We start from the raw sequence: 19,113 nt of genomic DNA, 5'->3' as shown, positions 1-19,113 counted from the left end.
TTGTATGCATGAAATAGGATTGGCCTACTTTTTTATTAATGAAAGTGAAAGTAGGTGGCAGAAGCCGACACAAAGTCCACGGCAAAAGATGGCTGGGTCACAAAATGAGAGTTTGCAGAAATTGTTCAGAAACTTGGCTCTTCCTGTTGGTTTATCTGCAGCAGCTCTAGGGACCGTGTATTTCCTGAGGAAGTTCGGAATAATTTATCAGCTATTTCACAAGGTAATCCTCGATTCATTTCTGATTTGGAGTCAAGCATTGTGTTTAGTTTTATTTCCATATGACATGAGCATATCAGAAACCTGCTTTGAAGGGCTGTCTGTAGCTCTGATGAAAAGCCTCTCATTAGATTTTCATGATGGGTAATATTCAATAATTCATTCACAGGTTGACAGCAAAACAAAGAGGAATGGTGGCGACATTGTGGCGGATGTCCTTAAGGTAATATATGGACAGGAATACAAAATAAATTTAATAGATAAAACTCTTGATCTTGGTGTACATGGTGGCCGGCTTATTGACAGGTTTCCTGTCAGTCCATGGTAAGAATTAGGGTTGTATCAATGTATATCGATTATACATGTATATCAATATTCAAGAATGTATCGTATCGAAGAAATAACTTCCAATATGTATCGGGCTGGCGGTTTTTCTTATAATTCTGTGAAAAAGTTAGGAATTTCAATCACCAAAGATTATATTTGACTGTTTTGAATTAAAACAGATCAATAATGATATAAACATTAAGGAGATATGACATCTTAAATAATTATTATAAAATGCATAGATATTTTTTTTTAAACATGTTGGTTTTATAGTCATTAAAAAGTTGAATTTGAAGCGTATTTTATAATGACAGCAAGACAAGAACTTTGAAATTGTTTTTAAAACACTCATTTTTCAAAAAATTTTATGCATTAAAATAAAATGATTTACAAGAGTTTTTTGATAGACTTGTTAAGGTATCCAATATATTGCATATCACTTTATAAAATATCATATTATATCGTATCAAAATTTTTTGCTCAACACACAGCCCTAGTAAGAATTAGATACCTCAGTTATTGAAGCACTTTGTAAAGAGTTTGGGGCCACAGGCTCCCATCCTGGTCATGTCCTTCATAATGTTTCTTTCTTGTTATAGCCCCATTAGTGTCTCATATCCTTGCAATCTACAATATTACAAATAATAATTTTTTAACTTTTCATGTCTAAGATTTATAATTAACAATGATTTTAATCCCAAATGATTCAGTTTAATTGATTATAGTTCTGTAAAGTTTGGATCAACTGGAGTATACACACAAATAGTTCCCTTGAGCATAGAATTAAACAGTAATTTGGTTAAAGTTTAATATCTCATCAAGAATTTTCACTCAGAAATATGTAAACTTTACTGCAGTTAAATCAACAATAGAATTTGGGATATATCTTTTAACTCTAGCTGCAGATAATTTCACTTTTTCTGTATTGAAGAGTGAAAAAGTTTGGAGGAAAATACAGAGAATTATCAAGTCTTCCGTGTTTATTTTAGTTATAAATTAAAGTCAGCTGCTTCAGAACTACATGTGCACTTAGTTTTTAGGTGTAAGAAATCAGAGTTGATACAGTATTGGATTTTAAAATAACTGGTTTATTTTGCAGTTTTTGCATAGAACACATTTTGGAATCTTTAATCATTCTTATCCATTTTTTCATCCATGAGGACATAAACCGAATATAAAAATGTCAGAATTATACACTGTTTGATTTGGTTTGTAGGCACACGGAGTGAAGTATGTGTTTACCCTCGTAGGAGGACATATATCCCCTATACTCGTAGCTTGTGAAAAGCTTGGGATAAGAGTTGTAGACACAAGACATGAGGTATGAATTTAGTCATAAAATCAGTGAAGTTGTGCCAATGGCCATGAAAAAATGTCCACTATACATTTCATAGCTTATAAGAAGAGAACATTTTTGATAGTTTTCCTTTTGTAAACACTTAATGAAAAAATACTTGTATGAAAGATGTTGTTAAATATTATTATAATGGCTATCATATAAATTTGGCCTTAGTTCAATATAATTTGAATAAAGTTTAACATAAATCACTGTAATATAATTCTCAAAACAGATGATTAATTGGTCTTTTAAAAAAATTTACAGCATCCTGAAATTGTTATAACAAATTAGTAATGGCATCATTGATAGTTTTGAATAATTGATTTACATTCCATATACACCAGGTTAAAATTGATTAATGCTTTTCATTACTAAAATGATTATTTGTATTGAATTGTTGTCAGGTGACTACAGTTTTTGCAGCAGATGCTGTAGCCAGGATGTCAGGGACGATTGGTGTGGCAGCGGTCACTGCTGGACCAGGTAAATAAGTGATATCAAATTACCAGTAAACTGAGTATCTATAGTCACTGCTGGACCAGGTAAACAAGTGACATCAAACTACCAGTAAACTGAGTATTTATAGTCACTGCTGGGCTAGGTAAATAAGTGATATCAAATTACCAGTAAACTGAGTATCTATAGTCACTGCTGGGCTAGGTAAATAAGTGACATCAAACTAAACTGAGTATCTATAGTCACTGCTGGGCTAGGTAAATAAGTGACATCAAACTAAACTGAGTATCTATAGTCACTGCTGGGCTAGGTAAATAAGTGACATCAAACTAAACTGAGTATCTATAGTCACTGCTGGACCAGGTAAATAAGTGACATCAAACTAAACTGAGTATCTATAGTCACTGCTGGGCTAGGTTAATAAGTGACATCAAACTACCAGTAAACCGAGTATCTATAGTCACTGCTGGGCTAGGTAAATAAGTGACATCAAACTAAACTGAGTATCTATAGTCACTGCTGGGCTAGGTAAATAAGTGACATCAAACTAATCTGAGTATCTATAGTCACTGCTGGGTTAGGTAAATAAGTGACATCAAACTAAACTGAGAATCTATAGTCACTGCTGGGTTAGGTAAATAAGTGACATCAAACTAAACTGAGAATCTATAGTCACTGCTGGGTTAGGTAAATAAGTGACATCAAACTAATCTGAGTATCTATAGTCACTGCTGGGTTAGGTAAATAAGTGACATCAAACTAATCTGAGTATCTATAGTCACTGCTGGGTTAGGTAAATAAGTGACATCAAACTTAACTGAGTATCTATAGTCACTGCTGGGCTAGGTAAATAAGTGACATCAAACTAAACTGAGTATCTATAGTCACTGCTGGGTTAGGTAAATAAGTGACAACAAACTAAACTGAGTATCTATAGTCACTGCTGGACCAGGTAAATAAGTGACATTAAACTACCAGTAAACTGAGTATCTATAAGGTAAATAAGTGACATCAAACTACCTGTAAACTGAATATTTATAAGCACTGCTGGGCTAGATAAATAAGTGACATCAAACTACCAGTAAACTGAGTATCTATAGTCACTGCTGGGCCAGGAAAATAAGTGACATCAAACTACCAGTAAACTGAGTATCTATAGTCACTGCTGGGCCAGGTTAATAAATGACGTCAAACTATCAGTAAACCGAGTATCTATAATCACTGCTGGGCTAGGTAAATAAGTGACATCAAACTACCAGTAAACTGAGTATCTATAAGGTAAATAAGTGATATCAAACTACCAGTAAACTGAGTATCTATAAGGTAAATAAGTGACATCAAACTACCAGTAAACTGAGTATCTATAAGGTAAATAAGTGACAACAAACTACCAGTAAACTGAGTATCTATAAGGTAAATAAGTGACATCAAACTACCTGTAAACTGAGTATTTACAAGCACTGCTGGGCTAGGTAAATAAGTGACATCAAACTACCAGTAAACTGAGTATCTATAAGGTTAATAAGTGACATCAAACTACCTGTAAACTGATTTTTTATAAGCACTGCTGGGCTAGGTAAATAAGTGACATCAAACTACCTGTAATCTGAGTATTTATAAGCACTGCTGGGCTAGGTAAATAAGTGACATCAAACTACCAGTAAACTGAGTATCTATAATCACTGCTGGGCCAGGAAAATAAGTGACATCAAACTACCAGTAAACTGAGTATCTATAAGGTAAATAAGTGACATCAAACTACCTGTAAACTGAGTATTTTTAAGCACTGCTGGGCTAGGTAAATAAGTGACATTAAACTAATCTGAGTATCTATAGTCACTGCTGGGTTAGGTAAATAAGTGACAATAAACTAAACATGAGTATCTATAATCACTGCTGGGCTAGGTAAATATGTGACATTAAACTAAACTGAGTATCTATAGTCACTGCTGGGCTAGGTAAATAAGTGACATCAAACTAAACTGAGTATCTATAGTCACTGCTGGGCTAGATAAATAAGTGACATCAAACTACCAGTAAACTGAGTATCTATAAGGTAAATAAGTGACATCAAACTACCTGTAAACTGATTTTTTATAAGCACTGCTTGGCTAGGTAAATAAGTGACATCAAACTAAACTGAGAATCTATAGTCACTGCTGGGTTAGGTAAATAAGTGACATCAAACTAAACTGAGAATCTATAGTCACTGCTGGGTTAGGTAAATAAGTGACATCAAACTAATCTGAGTATCTATAGTCACTGCTGGGTTAGGTAAATAAGTGACATCAAACTAATCTGAGTATCTATAGTCACTGCTGGGTTAGGTAAATAAGTGACATCAAACTAAACTGAGTATCTATAGTCACTGCTGGGCTAGGTAAATAAGTGACATCAAACTAAACTGAGTATCTATAGTCACTGCTGGGTTAGGTAAATAAGTGACAACAAACTAAACTGAGTATCTATAGTCACTGCTGGACCAGGTAAATAAGTGACATTAAACTACCAGTAAACTGAGTATCTATAAGGTAAATAAGTGACATCAAACTACCTGTAAACTGAATATTTATAAGCACTGCTGGGCTAGATAAATAAGTGACATCAAACTACCAGTAAACTGAGTATTTATAGTCACTGCTGGGCCAGGAAAATAAGTGACATCAAACTACCAGTAAACTGAGTATCTATAGTCACTGCTGGGCCAGGAAAATAAGTGACATCAAACTACCAGTAAACTGAGTATCTATAGTCACTGCTGGGCCAGGAAAATAAGTGACATCAAACTACCAGTAAACTGAGTATCTATAGTCACTGCTGGGCCAGGTTAATAAATGACGTCAAACTACCAGTAAACCGAGTATCTATAATCACTGCTGGGCTAGGTAAATAAGTGACATCAAACTACCAGTAAACTGAGTATCTATAAGGTAAATAAGTGACATCAAACTACCAGTAAACTGAGTATCTATAAGGTAAATAAGTGACATCAAACTACCAGTAAACTGAGTATCTATAAGGTAAATAAGTGACAACAAACTACCAGTAAACTGAGTATCTATAAGGTAAATAAGTGACATCAAACTACCTGTAAACTGAGTATTTACAAGCACTGCTGGGCTAGGTAAATAAGTGACATCAAACTACCAGTAAACTGAGTATCTATAAGGTTAATAAGTGACATCAAACTACCTGTAAACTGATTTTTTATAAGCACTGCTGGGCTAGGTAAATAAGTGACATCAAACTACCTGTAAACTGAGTATTTATAAGCACTGCTGGGCTAGGTAAATAAGTGACATCAAACTACCAGTAAACTGAGTATCTATAATCACTGCTGGGCCAGGAAAATAAGTGACATCAAACTACCAGTAAACTGAGTATCTATAAGGTAAATAAGTGACATCAAACTACCTGTAAACTGAGTATTTTTAAGCACTGCTGGGCTAGGTAAATAAGTGACATTAAACTAATCTGAGTATCTATAGTCACTGCTGGGTTAGGTAAATAAGTGACAATAAACTAAACATGAGTATCTATAATCACTGCTGGGCTAGGTAAATATGTGACATTAAACTAAACTGAGTATCTATAGTCACTGCTGGGCTAGGTAAATAAGTGACATCAAACTAAACTGAGTATCTCTAGTCACTGCTGGGCTAGATAAATAAGTGACATCAAACTACCAGTAAACTGAGTATCTATAAGGTAAATAAGTGACATCAAACTACCTGTAAACTGATTTTTTATAAGCACTGCTGGGCTAGGTTAATAAGTGACATCAAACTAAACTGAGTATCTATAGTCACTGCTGGGTTAGGTAAATAAGTGACATCAAACTAAACTGAGTATCTATAATCACTGCTTGGCTAGGTAAATAAGTGACATCAAACTAAACTGAGTATCTATAGTCACTGCTGGGCTAGATGAATAAGTTACATCAAACTAAACTGAGTATCTATAGTCACTGCTGGGTTAGGTAAATAAGTGACATCAAACTAAACTGAGTATCTATAGTCACTGCTGGGTTAGGTAAATAAGTGACATCAAACTAATCTGAGTATCTATAGTCACTGCTGGGTTAGGTAAGTAAGTGACATCAAACTAATCTGAGTATCTATAGTCACTGCTGGGTTAGGTAAATAAGTGACATCAAACTAATCTGAGTATCTATAGTCACTGCTGGGCTAGGTAAATAAGTGACATCAAACTACCAGTAAACTGAGTATCTATAAGGTAAATAAGTGACATCAAACTACCTGTAAACTGATTTTTTATAAGCTCTGCTGGGCTAGGTAAATAAGTGACATCAAACTAGGGTACCTGTAAAGTGCGAAACGAAATAGAAACGAAACGAAATGAAACGAAACGAAATCTACCGAAACGAAACGAAACGGGAACCTGTAAAATGCGAAACGAAATAGAAACGAAACCTACCGAAACGAAACGAACTCAAAATGAAACCAAACGAAATGAAACAGAAGGTTTTTCAAATCAAGGTATATCATTATATATAATGTGTAACTGTATATGGACTATTTTTACTTCATATAAAATTTATATAGTTCAAGCGCTTGTTAATATAATATTTAAACACCTATAAATGCTCCCTTCTCTAGTGATGTATTTACTTATACATGCTTATATATACTGTAAATCAACTGCCAGCTACAAATATGCACGAGCATACTATATAATTTCAAAATACTCATTTCAAAATAAGCGTAGTATTCTCTAATTTTTATGTCTTACTTTTATTTTTAGCCTTTAACCATCGAAATACAATAAATTTCTCATAATTGATGTGCTACATGTAAAAGCTTTTCTATTTACGTATCGAAATAAAGTTACTGTACTGTTGTATTGCGAATGTCTTTAAACATAACTTAAAAAAAAAATGTACACATTGAGTTAAATAAAAAAAAGTGCATTACTGTTATACATATGTGATCAATTATACAAAGCCTAATTATTATTATACTTTTGATTATTGTTGGGTCCAGCTTTTTTTAATTTTTATTTGAGAGGTAGTTCCGAGAAGGACCCCCCCCCCCCCCCTCCTCTGGTGGTTTCAAGGCTTGTTCAAATGATTTGATAAAAATTGAATTTTAATTTCGATAAATGTATGCTTTGAATTTAATTTAAATTTGATGTTGCAATTTCACCGAATTATTTTTTAAAAAAAAAAAATGCTTATCCTCCGCTTTTAAATTACTGTGATCTGATATAGTTTGGTGTTGGGCAAAAGCAGATCAAGAATCGCCAGGTCTTAAAATCTGATTTTGAGTATACAAGTATACATACAAATGGATTGTATTAACAAGAACCCGAAAGTGATAACTTGGGTTATATGTATAGGCTTAGTCTAATGTGTTTGTTTTGCACTAAAATGAGCAATATCTATTTAAAAGTGTAATCCATACTTACAAATGTGCACGTTTAGAAATGCACAAAATCTTTTTTATCTTTCACTGCGTATCAAAAGAGACTCGTTACTTATAAAATATACACTGTATAATATATTTTAAATCATAATGTTTATACATATATATTTCATTTTTGCTCGATTTTATTTCGTTTTTTGTTTCTGTAGTTTTCGTTTCGTTTCGGTAGGTTTCGTTTTGATTTCGTTTCGTTTTTGTTTCGTTTCGGTAAGTTTCGTTTCGTTTCGGTAGGTTTCATTTCGTTTCGTAAGATTTCGTTTCGTTTCGGTAGATTTCGTTTCATTTCGTTCCGTTTCGTTTTGTTTCTATTTCGTTTCGCATTTTACAGGTACCCCATCAAACTACCTGTAAACTGAGTATTTACAAGCACTGCTGGGCTAGGTAAATAAGTGACATCAAACTACCAGTAAACTGAGTATCTATAAGGTTAATAAGTGACATCAAACTACCTGTAAACTGATTATTTATAAGCACTGCTGGGCTAGGTAAATAAGTGACATCAAACTACCTGTAAACTGAGTATTTATAAGCACTGCTGGGCTAGGTAAATAAGTGACATCAAACTACCAGTAAACTGAGTATCTATAATCACTGCTGGGCCAGGAAAATAAGTGACATCAAACTACCAGTAAACTGAGTATCTATAAGGTAAATAAGTGACATCAAACTACCTGTAAACTGAGTATTTTTAAGCACTGCTGGGCTAGGTAAATAAGTGACATTAAACTAATCTGAGTATCTATAGTCACTGCTGGGTTAGGTAAATAAGTGACATTAAACTAAACTGAGTATCTATAATCACTGCTGGGCTAGGTAAATATGTGACATTAAACTAAACTGAGTATCTATAGTCACTGCTGGGCTAGGTAAATAAGTGACATCAAACTAAACTGAGTATCTATAGTCACTGCTGGGCTAGGTAAATAAGTGACATCAAACTAAACTGAGTATCTATAGTCACTGCTGGGCTAGGTAAATAAGTGACATTAAACTAAACTGAGTATCTATAGTCACTGCTGGGTTAGGTAAATAAGTTACATCAAACTAAACTGAGTATCTATAGTCACTGCTGGGTTAGGTAAATAAGTTACATCAAACTAATCTGAGTATCTATAGTCACTGCTGGGTTAGGTAAATAAGTGACATCAAACTAAACTGAGTATCTATAATCACTGCTTGGCTAGGTAAATAAGTGACATTAAATTAAACTGAGTATCTATAGTCACTGCTGGGCTAGGTAAATAAGTGACATCAAACTAAACTGAGTATCTATAATCACTGCTGGGCTAGGTAAGTAAGTGACCTCAAACTACCAGTAAACTGAGTATCTATAATCACTGCTGGGCTAGGTAAATAAGTGACCTCAAACTACCAGTAAACTGAGTATCTATAGTCACTGCTGGGCCAGGTGAATAAGTGACATTAAACTAAATTGGCTATATAGTCTCATTATGTTTTCAGTTATTACTTACAATAATGTACAATTACCTTTATTTATAATTATTAGGAATTTTTTTTTAACTTGGTATGTATTATTTTCTTCAACTTGACATCATGATTAGAATGAAATGAAATTTTAAATGTAGAATGAAGATGAGGTTCCCGGTGTAGAGTCAGAAGGGGAATAAATATGACTGTGTGTGTACCTGTAATTAAGGCAGGCACATTTGTGTAACTAATGAGGAGTTAATAATGAAGGGCTGATATAATGACATTCATTCCACAGGTCTGACAAACACTGTCACTGCCGTGAAGAATGCTCAGATGGCTGAATCACCGGTTTTACTTATAGGGGGTGCTGCAGCTACTTTACTCAAGGTTTGTCAACAATAGTTTCAGGCTCTTATATTAATATGTTAGTATTCTCATCTACATGATGGACTTTGTCCTGTAGTCTTCAGCAGAGAGTGGTCAGAAATCATGTTATATTTTACACACTGTCAGAAAGACTTCTCTCCTGATTAACAAATTTACAATGTGCTTTCCACTTTGCCTTATGTAGATATCAAGACTTGGTCAATATATTTTTCATTTATTTATCATTACCATTCCTTTATCTACATTTCTGTACATGTATCTCAGAAAATGGAAAGGACTCAGGTAAGCATTGCAGCCCATGAGTCTCTTTTATGAAATATATAGGTAAAGCTGTTGCTCCATTGGAAGTTAAGGCCATAAATGTGTTGTTATTGCTGTAGAAAGTTTATTGTTTATTCTATAACAGGGTAGAGGGGCCCTCCAGGATATAGACCAGATGTCACTGTTCAAACCTCTGTGTAAATACTGTGCTTCTGTAACAAAGATCAGAGACATTGTGCCCACACTGAAGAAAGCACTCCACGAGGCACAGTCTGGGACTCCAGGTATAACTTTATCAGATTAACAGAATTATTACAATAACCAGAAATAATAAATAAGAGAATTATCACAATAACCAGCAATAATTTATACAAATATTGGTATATGACATAGGGATATTGGTTATTGCTGTGGTAGTTTATTCTCTAGGTGAAATATTGTAGCTCATTACAATTACAATGATAATTTGGATGATTTATCAGAGGATAATGTCATTGACTACATTTTGTAGTTTGTAATTTTGTGGAATCTAGATATTTATCTATTGTATTTGTACGGTATCATTCTTAGAACCAGTATGGTACATTGAATTATTCAAGTGGAACTCAATAAATTTAGTATACAAGAGTGAATACTTTTTTAAGGTAATATTAGTTTATGTGGATCTAATATCTCATTTTCTTACATAATGAGTTTTAAGGTCATGAAAATAAAATGTAACACTATTGCTAAGTAGGTGAGTTTTTAAAAGAAATACAGTGATGTCCAGGACTTTGAATATTTGATTTCATTGTAGAAATCTGTTAATATGAGATGTTTAAGTTGCCTGTCTTGTGAAAACCTAACCACAAATAAACTGTTACTGTCTGCAGGTCCAGTGTTTGTTGAGTTCCCCATTGACACTCTTTATCCTTACGAAACTGTTAGACGAGAGATTGGAATGAAAGAGAAGGGGCCCGTTAGTTTGGTTCAGCGAATAATCAACTGGTAATTAACAGATAATATTTAAGTTATATGTAAGTTAATACCTGATAATATGTGTGATTACCTATAATGTATGTTTTTACCTGATAACATATATATCTGACTATTAAATGATGTAAAAACAAAGTCTTACCTTGAGTAAGATTATATCTTGCTGAAAAAACAAATAAACAAAACAATGCAGAAAAATTGACATTTATTGGGTAGATAGGGAAACATCTAGTGCATTTATCAGAAAATAATTAACTTTTTAAAATTCAACAGAACTGTAATAACCTCGGAAGCTTATGAACTTATGCTGGAATTCTTCCTTTGCCAGAACTGATTTTTTTTTTGTAAATTACACTTTCCCTTTGTTAAAGTACAGGTGAGAATCCAATGTAAATTTTATGTGACCCTAAAGGTTCTGAAAACATTTGATGCACTTTTACTCACAGAGGATTCGGTCTCCTGGACCACTTTTATTTCTTTTTTTATTATGCGCCCGGATTGATAGATCGGGGCGCATATTGTTTTTGTCCTGTCTGTCTGTTTGTCTGTTTGTCTGTCTGTTTCAACTTTAACCTTCATCATAACTTTTGAACCATGAGAGAGAGAGACTTCATATTTGGTATGCATACTCCACTCATTAAGTTCTTTCAAATGACACCAAGATCAATGACCTTGTGACCTTGACTGTGACCTATATGCTAAAAATAGCTTTTTCGAAATTTGTTGCCGCCGGGTGCATAGTGTTTCACAAACACATCTTGTTGTATTTAGGTATTTGATGAACCATCTCAACAACCTGTTTGCTGGTGCATTTGAAACACGTGACATGTCACCTATACCTCTCAATCAACAGAAAGCCACACCCTCTCAAGGTCAGATGAGGTCAAGTTTGGTTTGAAGCACATATTGCAAGTATTTCTTTATAGTAAAATTAAAAAAAAAGGAAGAATGATGTTTTTTTTCCTTTGTAACAATATATGATAATTTACAAGCAATTCTAGTTATTAAGAGCAAGATGTGCAAGTACAGTCCAAAGCTTCTATGGTGATAAATTCTTGTTATAACAAACTCTTGTTTGTTCTGGAACTACAAACTTGATCCCAGTAAAAAAGAATTCTTAACCAGTTGTGAAATATTTCTCAAATAATTTTCAGAGTTTTGGCTTAAGTTGTTGACACTCACTTGACAGATAGATAAACAGACCTGATGCTGTCTCTGTCCTTGTGAGGTTTTGTCTGTGACAACACTCTCTGTTTGATTTTTAGTTCAGAAGAGCATAGAACTAATCACCAAGGCCAAGAGACCGGTCGTTCTGGTGGGGAGTCAAGCCACCCTCCCCCCTATACCAGTGGATCAGCTCAGAAAGGCTCTGGAGGTAAAGGGATATGACATCTACTCTGTAAAAAAGTTCTCTGAGGTAAAAAGGGAAGGGTCATCTAGACCAAAGAAAAGTTTTGGAAAGATTTTGATCAGAGATAGAATGGTAGGAAATTCATCCAAGGGTTTTAGAAGTGAAAGGATGTGGGTCATCCAGACCAAAAACTTCCAAGGTTTGTTACATTGACTGTAGAAAAATCTCTAGAAGTTAGTGGGTAGAGATGCAGAGGTTCATCTGAGCTGTGGAAAAGCTCTGAGAGGTATTAAAACTAAAAACTGACATATTTACACACCTTTAAATGACTGAATTTACTTGACCTTTACAGGATATGGGGATTCCTTGTTTCCTTGGGGGTATGGCCAGAGGTCTGCTGGGGAGGTACAGTCCGATCCAGGCACGCCAGAAGAGAGGGGAGGCACTAAAAGAGGCAGATCTTGTTATCATGGCAGGTAAGGTGACCCCTTAGTTAACAAAAGCTGTTAAGGTGAATACTTAGGATGACAGCTAATGACTGTCCAATGTCCAAAACCCACAAACTAAGTAAATTTCAGTAATGACTGCTTGTACATGATAGATCTGAATGTTTTTTTGTTAGGGGCAGTTGCAGACTTTCGACTGGGATATGGGCGTGTCCTCAATAGACGATCTAAAATAATCACCATTAACCGCAGCAAGGAGCAGCTATACAAAGTAAGCCGGGACAGACTGGGAGATTTCTAGATAACAATGTATAGAATATTTTATGACAGTAAACTTGATTTTCATGAACAAATTTAAACTACATGTGTATCTGTGAATCTCATTGATACATCAACACATTAAAGTTGTTTATATGTATCTGTCTCCTTTGATGGCAGCTTGATGTTAAATTTAACAAAATCAATGTAGCAAAAACTTATATGTACATAAATTGAAATTACTGTCTCAGCTAAGCTCAGAACAAATCCAACAACTTAACAATTGTGAGCTATTGCTATTTTTCAAACCTGTGATAATTAATGTCCTTTTAATCTGAAGTATGTAATTTCTGTCTAGAATTCGGACATGTTTTGGAAGCCTACTGTAGCTATAGAGGGAGATGTAGCCAGCTTTATTGTCCAAATCTCCCAGGGACTGCGGGGATACAAGTGTGACCCTGACTGGATACAGAAACTCAAGGACAAAGATGAAGAAAAGGAGAAGGCCAATAGGTAAGGTCAAAGGTCAAAGTCAGGATATCTGGCTGAAGTTAGAGTGTGAAGATATGGAACAGTAATCATGCTTAAAAGTCCAATTAAACAATACCAATTGTGAGCAGAGCAAACACGGACATCTGAAAACAGAGGAGGGATCAGGTGCCATGGAGGGGTAAGCATTCCCTGTAATCTGTCACATTGGCCATATGATCCTTGTCAAGAATTAGGATGAGAACAGTGGGATGACCTGCTGATAAAAATTTAGAGGTTAAAATAAAGTACTGGTCAAGGGCACATGATCAAATCATATTGAATGGAACTGTGTAGAGTTAAAATTGACACCATCTAACAGCATTTATAGTAAGGACTCGGATAAACATAATTCATGATCATCATCTAGAGGATAAATTGTATGACCTTGATCTGATTTTGAAAGAATTAAAATCTGGTTGTGTTAAATGAAAACACTAAGACAGATGCTGGAAATTTACCATGTCAGAGGTCATAAAACTATAATCTACATGTAGTCATCATGGTCATGACATGGTCATGAGAAAGGTGTGGAGTACGTACCTGTATACCACATTTACAAGCGAAATCTTCAAGCTTTACCATAATGTACTGTAGTTTTCCTTTGTGTTTTAGTTTTATTTTAACTTTTAGTTAATCACACCCTTTCTGTTATAGGCTGAAGGCTGATGAGAAAACAGACCAACATCTGAATCCCCTGAAGGTTTTACACATTGCAGAGGAAGTCATGTCTGACGATACAGTGATGGTGGCAGATGGTGGTGATTTTGTGGCCACTGCTGCATACATCCTCAGGTTAGTTTACTGGTGGTGGTGATTTTGTGGCCACCACTGCATACATTCTCAGGTTAGTTTACAGGTGGTGGTGATTTTGTAGCCACCGCTGTATATGTCCTCAGGTAATTTTATAGATGGTGGTGATTTTGTAGCCACGGCTGCATATATCCTCAGGTTAGTCTACAGGTGGAGGTGATTTTGTAGCCACTGCTGCATACATCCTCATGTTAGTTTACTGGTGATGGTGATTTTGTGGCCACCGCTGCATACATCCTCAGGTTTGTTTACAGGTGGAGGTCATTTTGTGGCCACCGCTGCATACATCCTCAGGTTTGTTTTACAGGTGGAGGTCATTTAGTGGCCACCGCTGCATACATCCTCAGGTTTGTTTACAGGTGGTGGTGATTTTGTGGCCACTGCTGCATACATCCTCAGGTTAGTTTACAGGTGGAGGTGATTTTGTGGCCACCGCTGCATACATCCTCAGGTTAGTTAACAGGTGGAGGTGATTTTGTGGCCACTGCTGCATACATCCTCAGGTTTGTTTACAGGTGGAGGTGATTTTGTGGCCACCACTGCATACAATATCAGATTTGTTTATTTGTCCTTTATTTATCTGATACACAAGTATCATATTGTTATATAATGGTAAGACTGGTGCAATCGCATCATCTCGGGTCTTTCCGTAAGAGGTCTGAAAAACAACCTCGAATGTATTAACATCACCAGATGTTAAAATTTTATACATTCAATTTCCTATTTATTTAAATATAGGATAGACGGAGTTAAAAGTCCCTTCTATAGTATATTTTAGGTAATATCTTTACATTCAATAAAGTGAAACTCTATACTCCACAGATAAGAGGTCCTCCCACATTTATTTCAAAGTTTGTGAAAACGGGGGTTGTCATGGCATCTATGTAATACATTCGAGGTTGTATTTCTGCTAGTCGGAAAGGCCCGAGAAGTTGCGATTGAAGGCTGGTGTAAGTTGCTTCAGTGAATCATAGTCTTAGGGAAGTTTTTAAAATAAGTGCACTTCAAAAAAGTAGACAAATAAAATGTCAGATATCAAAGTTGTGTGTACATATTACAATACATGTATATATGTGTTCATGTATTTGTTTGTTGGGAACTAGTTTGTATGCTGAATGATTTGCTTTACATCTGATCAGCTTTGATAAATTCGCTTTTAATTTTACTTTTGATAAACTTGCTTATTCTCCTTTTGTATATATTTCAAAATTTCTCTCGGAATGAGAAACAAGAGGCCCATGGGCCACATCGCTCACCTGAGTAACTTTGGCCATGCTGTTCTTTACCAGATTTCCCCATTGTAATACTTATTGTGGCCCCGCCCTACCCCAGGGGGTCATGATTTTTACAATTTAAAATCTACACTATCCCAGGATGCTTCCACATAAATTTCATCTTTTCTGGCCTTGTGGTTCTTGAGAAGAAGATTTTTAAAGATTTTTCCCATTTATTTCAATGTAAAATTTGGATTTTCTATTGTGGCCCCGCCCTACCCCCGGAAGTCATGATTTTTACAATTTAGAATCTACACTACCCCAGGATGCTTCCACATAAGTTTAAGCTTTTGTTGCTCAGTGGTTCTTGAGAAGAAGTTTTTTAAAGATTTTTCCCATTTATTTCAATGTAAAATTTGGATTTTCTATTGTGGCCCCGCCCTACCCCCGGGGGTCATGATTTGAACAATTTAAAATCTCCACTACCCAAGGATGCTTCCACATAAGTTTAAGCTTTTCTGGCCCAGTGGTTCTTGAGAAGAAGATTTTTAAAGATTTTTCCCATTTATTTCAATGTAAAACTTGGATTCCCTATTGTGGCCCCGCCTTACCCCCAGGGGTCATGATTTAACAATTTAAAATCTACACTATCACAGGATGCTTCCACATAAGTTTCAGCTTTTTTGGCCCAGTGGTTCTTGAGAAGAAGATTTTTTAATGACCCCACCTTATTTTTGTCTTTTCTTGATTATCTCCCCCTGTAAGGGGATTTGGCCCTTAATTTTAACAATTTAAACTCCCCTTCACCCAAGGATACTTTGTACCAAGTTTGGTTAAAATTGGCACAGTGGTTCTTGAGAAGAATTTGGAAATGTGAAAAGTTTACAGACGGACGGACGGACAGACAGATGGACGGACGATGGACAACGGGTGATCAGAAAAGCTCACTTGAGCTTTCAGCTCAGGTGATCTAAAAAATGGTCAGAATGAATTTTAGGCAATAAATACAAATTCTCTTTTATACTGATATATTCCAGTACATGAATATGATTCAGGGGAGCATAGTGGCCCATTGACCTGTTGTTACATTTGATCTGCCTAATACTGTATCCTATAACTGATATCCTGTTGTCTCTCACCAGACCCCGTGCCCCCCTCCACTGGTTAGACCCTGGAGCATTTGGTACCCTGGGGGTTGGGGGAGGATTCGCCCTGGGAGCTAAGCTATGTCGCCCTGACTCTGATGTGTGGATTATCTATGGCGACGGTTCCCTTGGTTACAGCATCGCAGAGTTTGATACCTTCACCAGGCACAAGGTTTGATTTACAAATTCTAGACTTATTTTACATATACTTGTAAGTAAATCTCATCCAATCATGTTATTATATGATTTAACTACTTGTATCACTGGTATGTGTGTAGATTTGATAATAAACAACGAATTTTTTTTTTCATTTTAAAACAAACTGAACAGCTATTTTATTGCATAATAAAATGATGAATGAATAATATTGCCACACACATGCACATGGATTTACTCAGTTTGGTTACATGTATATGGGTTCATATCTTACAAAGAATAATGTTGACCATTTAATATATTTTTACACCTTCATTGGTTACTTTCATAGATACCTGTGATGGCATTGGTTGGCAATGATGCTGGGTGGACACAGATTGAGAGAGAACAAGTTCCTATGTTTGGTAGCAGTGTGGCCTGTAAATTAGCAGTAAGTAAACAAGACCATAGCAGTGTGGCCTGTAAATTAGCAGTAAGTAAACGAGACCATAGCAGTGTGGCCTGTAAATTAGCAGTAAGTAAACGAGACCATAGCAGTGTGGCTTGTAAATTAGCAGTAAGTAATTGAGACCATAGCAGTGTGGCCTGTAAATTAGCAGTAAGTAAACAAGACCATAGCAGTGTGGCTTGTAAATTAGCAGTAAGTAAACGAAATCATGACATCATAGCCTGTAAATTAGCAGTAGTAAACGACACCATAGCAGTGTGGCCTGTAAATTAGCAGTAAGTAAATAACACCATAGCAGTGTGGCCTGTACATTAGCAGTAAGTAAACGAGACCATAGCAGTGTGGCTTGTAAATTAGCAGTAAGTAAACGAGACCATAGCAGTGTGGCTTGTAAATTAGCAGTAAGTAAACGAAATCATGACATCATAGCCTGTAAATTAGCAGTAGTAAACGACACCATAGCAGTGTGGCTTGTAAATTAGCAGTAAGTAAATAACACCATAGCAGTGTGGCCTGTAAATTAGCAGTAAGTAAACGACACCATAGCAGTGTGGCCTGTAAATTAGCAGTAAGTAAATAACACCATAGCAGTGTGGCCTGTAAATTAGCAGTAAGTAAACGACACCATAGCAGTGTGGCCTGTAAATTAGCAGTAAGTAAATAACACCATAGATAAGAAAGAAATGTGAGCCCCCTCTCTATATTTTTACTTTTATTTTTATTTTTACTATGTTTACAATAGATGAGTTAATAATGTCTAAGGTTTCTTAAGGAGATCTAGTATGTTGGAAAAAATCTTATAGAGAATTGTTTATAGTTTGTCAAAATTAATTTTGATGCATGCATCATACCACATTAGAAGTATAATGTTTAGATTCAAAAATTATACATCAGTCAGCAAGACCAGGGCATACACATTGTGGTCAGCTCATCTCTTGGTTTCCTTTTCAAGTGAATGTGTGAAATTCAATCATTATCTAATGTTTAAATTAAGGAATTGCAGAATGTTTAATGGTATTGTCATTGCAAGAAAATCCAAAGTTTTTACTCAATCACTAAATTAATACCCCCCCCCCCCCCCCCCCCCGAAAAAATACCACAGTAAACACCTTATTAAAGAATACACTACATCAAATTGGATGTATTAAATTGTCTTTAGGCTCTTTTCACATAGAAAATTAGAATTTGATTAATAAAAAAAATTCTGTGTTTATTTTTAGTTCACAGACTATGAAAAGGTTGCCATTGGTTATGGAGGCATGGGACTGAAGCTGGACAGAAGTAATGAAGACAAGATCCGCGAGATCTTAAAGGAGACGATTAAACTGAACAGAGAAGGAAATAGCATCCTAGTCAACATCCTCATCGGGAAGACCAACTTCAGAGAGGGGAGCATTTCTGTCTGAGGACATGTCTGTAAAATGTATATAAACCAACCAGTGGTTCATCCATGTGTCTGATTTCTACATTTAATCATCTGTGTTTAGCTGTTATGACTGGATAGGTGCATGTCCTGTTTATCACAAGTCTTTCTTTCAGAATAAATTACTTTTAATAATAACATTCATGTATGTACAGATGTTTATATCAGTTCCATGTTTCAGTGACTGTGATATATTATTCTTATACAACACTCCACAAAACATCATCTTCAGTGTTTATCAGAACAACTTTCTGTTAAAGTATTCAAAATATGACATGTTAAATGTGTTAATCCTTATTCTGGCATTGGCCACAGAGGTGAAAACAAGATTTCATGGTTGTACAACAGATTGCCTTTTCTCTTTTTGTTTGGAGTCATATTGTACAATTAGATTTATTTTTCCTCTATAGAATCCTTAAGTCCTGCATGTCAGCTTTAATGTCTGCCTTTTGTTTCCTAAACAAAATCCGTTTTGGCTCCTTTTTAGATCAC

The 19,113-nt window shown here is 35.3% G+C and overlaps 1 protein-coding gene across 3 annotated transcripts; it reads left to right on the top strand.

Annotated features, from left to right (window-relative positions):
- Window positions 1–77: 77 nt before the first annotated feature.
- LOC133191047 (2-hydroxyacyl-CoA lyase 2-like) lies at window positions 78–18,895 on the top strand. 3 transcript variants are annotated; one of them, XM_061326719.1, is made up of 17 exons: window positions 78–223; window positions 389–442; window positions 1,763–1,867; window positions 2,290–2,368; window positions 9,512–9,603; window positions 10,010–10,148; window positions 10,737–10,851; window positions 11,611–11,711; window positions 12,105–12,214; window positions 12,543–12,666; window positions 12,813–12,907; window positions 13,253–13,407; window positions 14,080–14,183; window positions 14,653–14,686; window positions 16,592–16,766; window positions 17,082–17,180; window positions 18,419–18,895. In XM_061326719.1, exons 1-17 carry the CDS (start codon window positions 89–91, stop codon window positions 18,602–18,604), a joined length of 1,902 nt encoding a protein of 633 aa, XP_061182703.1. In that variant the 5' UTR covers window positions 78–88; the 3' UTR covers window positions 18,605–18,895. The 3 variants fall into 3 exon arrangements, with proteins under 3 accessions (XP_061182703.1, XP_061182704.1, XP_061182702.1); XM_061326720.1 differs by lacking the exon at window positions 14,653–14,686 and adding an exon at window positions 14,392–14,425; XM_061326718.1 differs by lacking the exon at window positions 14,653–14,686 and having other exon boundaries at window positions 14,080–14,217.
- Window positions 18,896–19,113: the final 218 nt, after the last annotated feature.

This window comes from Saccostrea echinata, unplaced genomic scaffold (assembly GCF_033153115.1).
Source record: "Saccostrea echinata isolate AGI-Se365-2 ecotype Australia unplaced genomic scaffold, CSIRO_AGI_Sech_v1 ptg000023l, whole genome shotgun sequence".
NCBI lineage: Eukaryota > Metazoa > Mollusca > Bivalvia > Ostreida > Ostreidae > Saccostrea > Saccostrea echinata.
The sequence above is the reverse complement of the archived record's forward strand: the minus strand, read 5'-3'. Positions and strand labels throughout refer to the sequence as shown.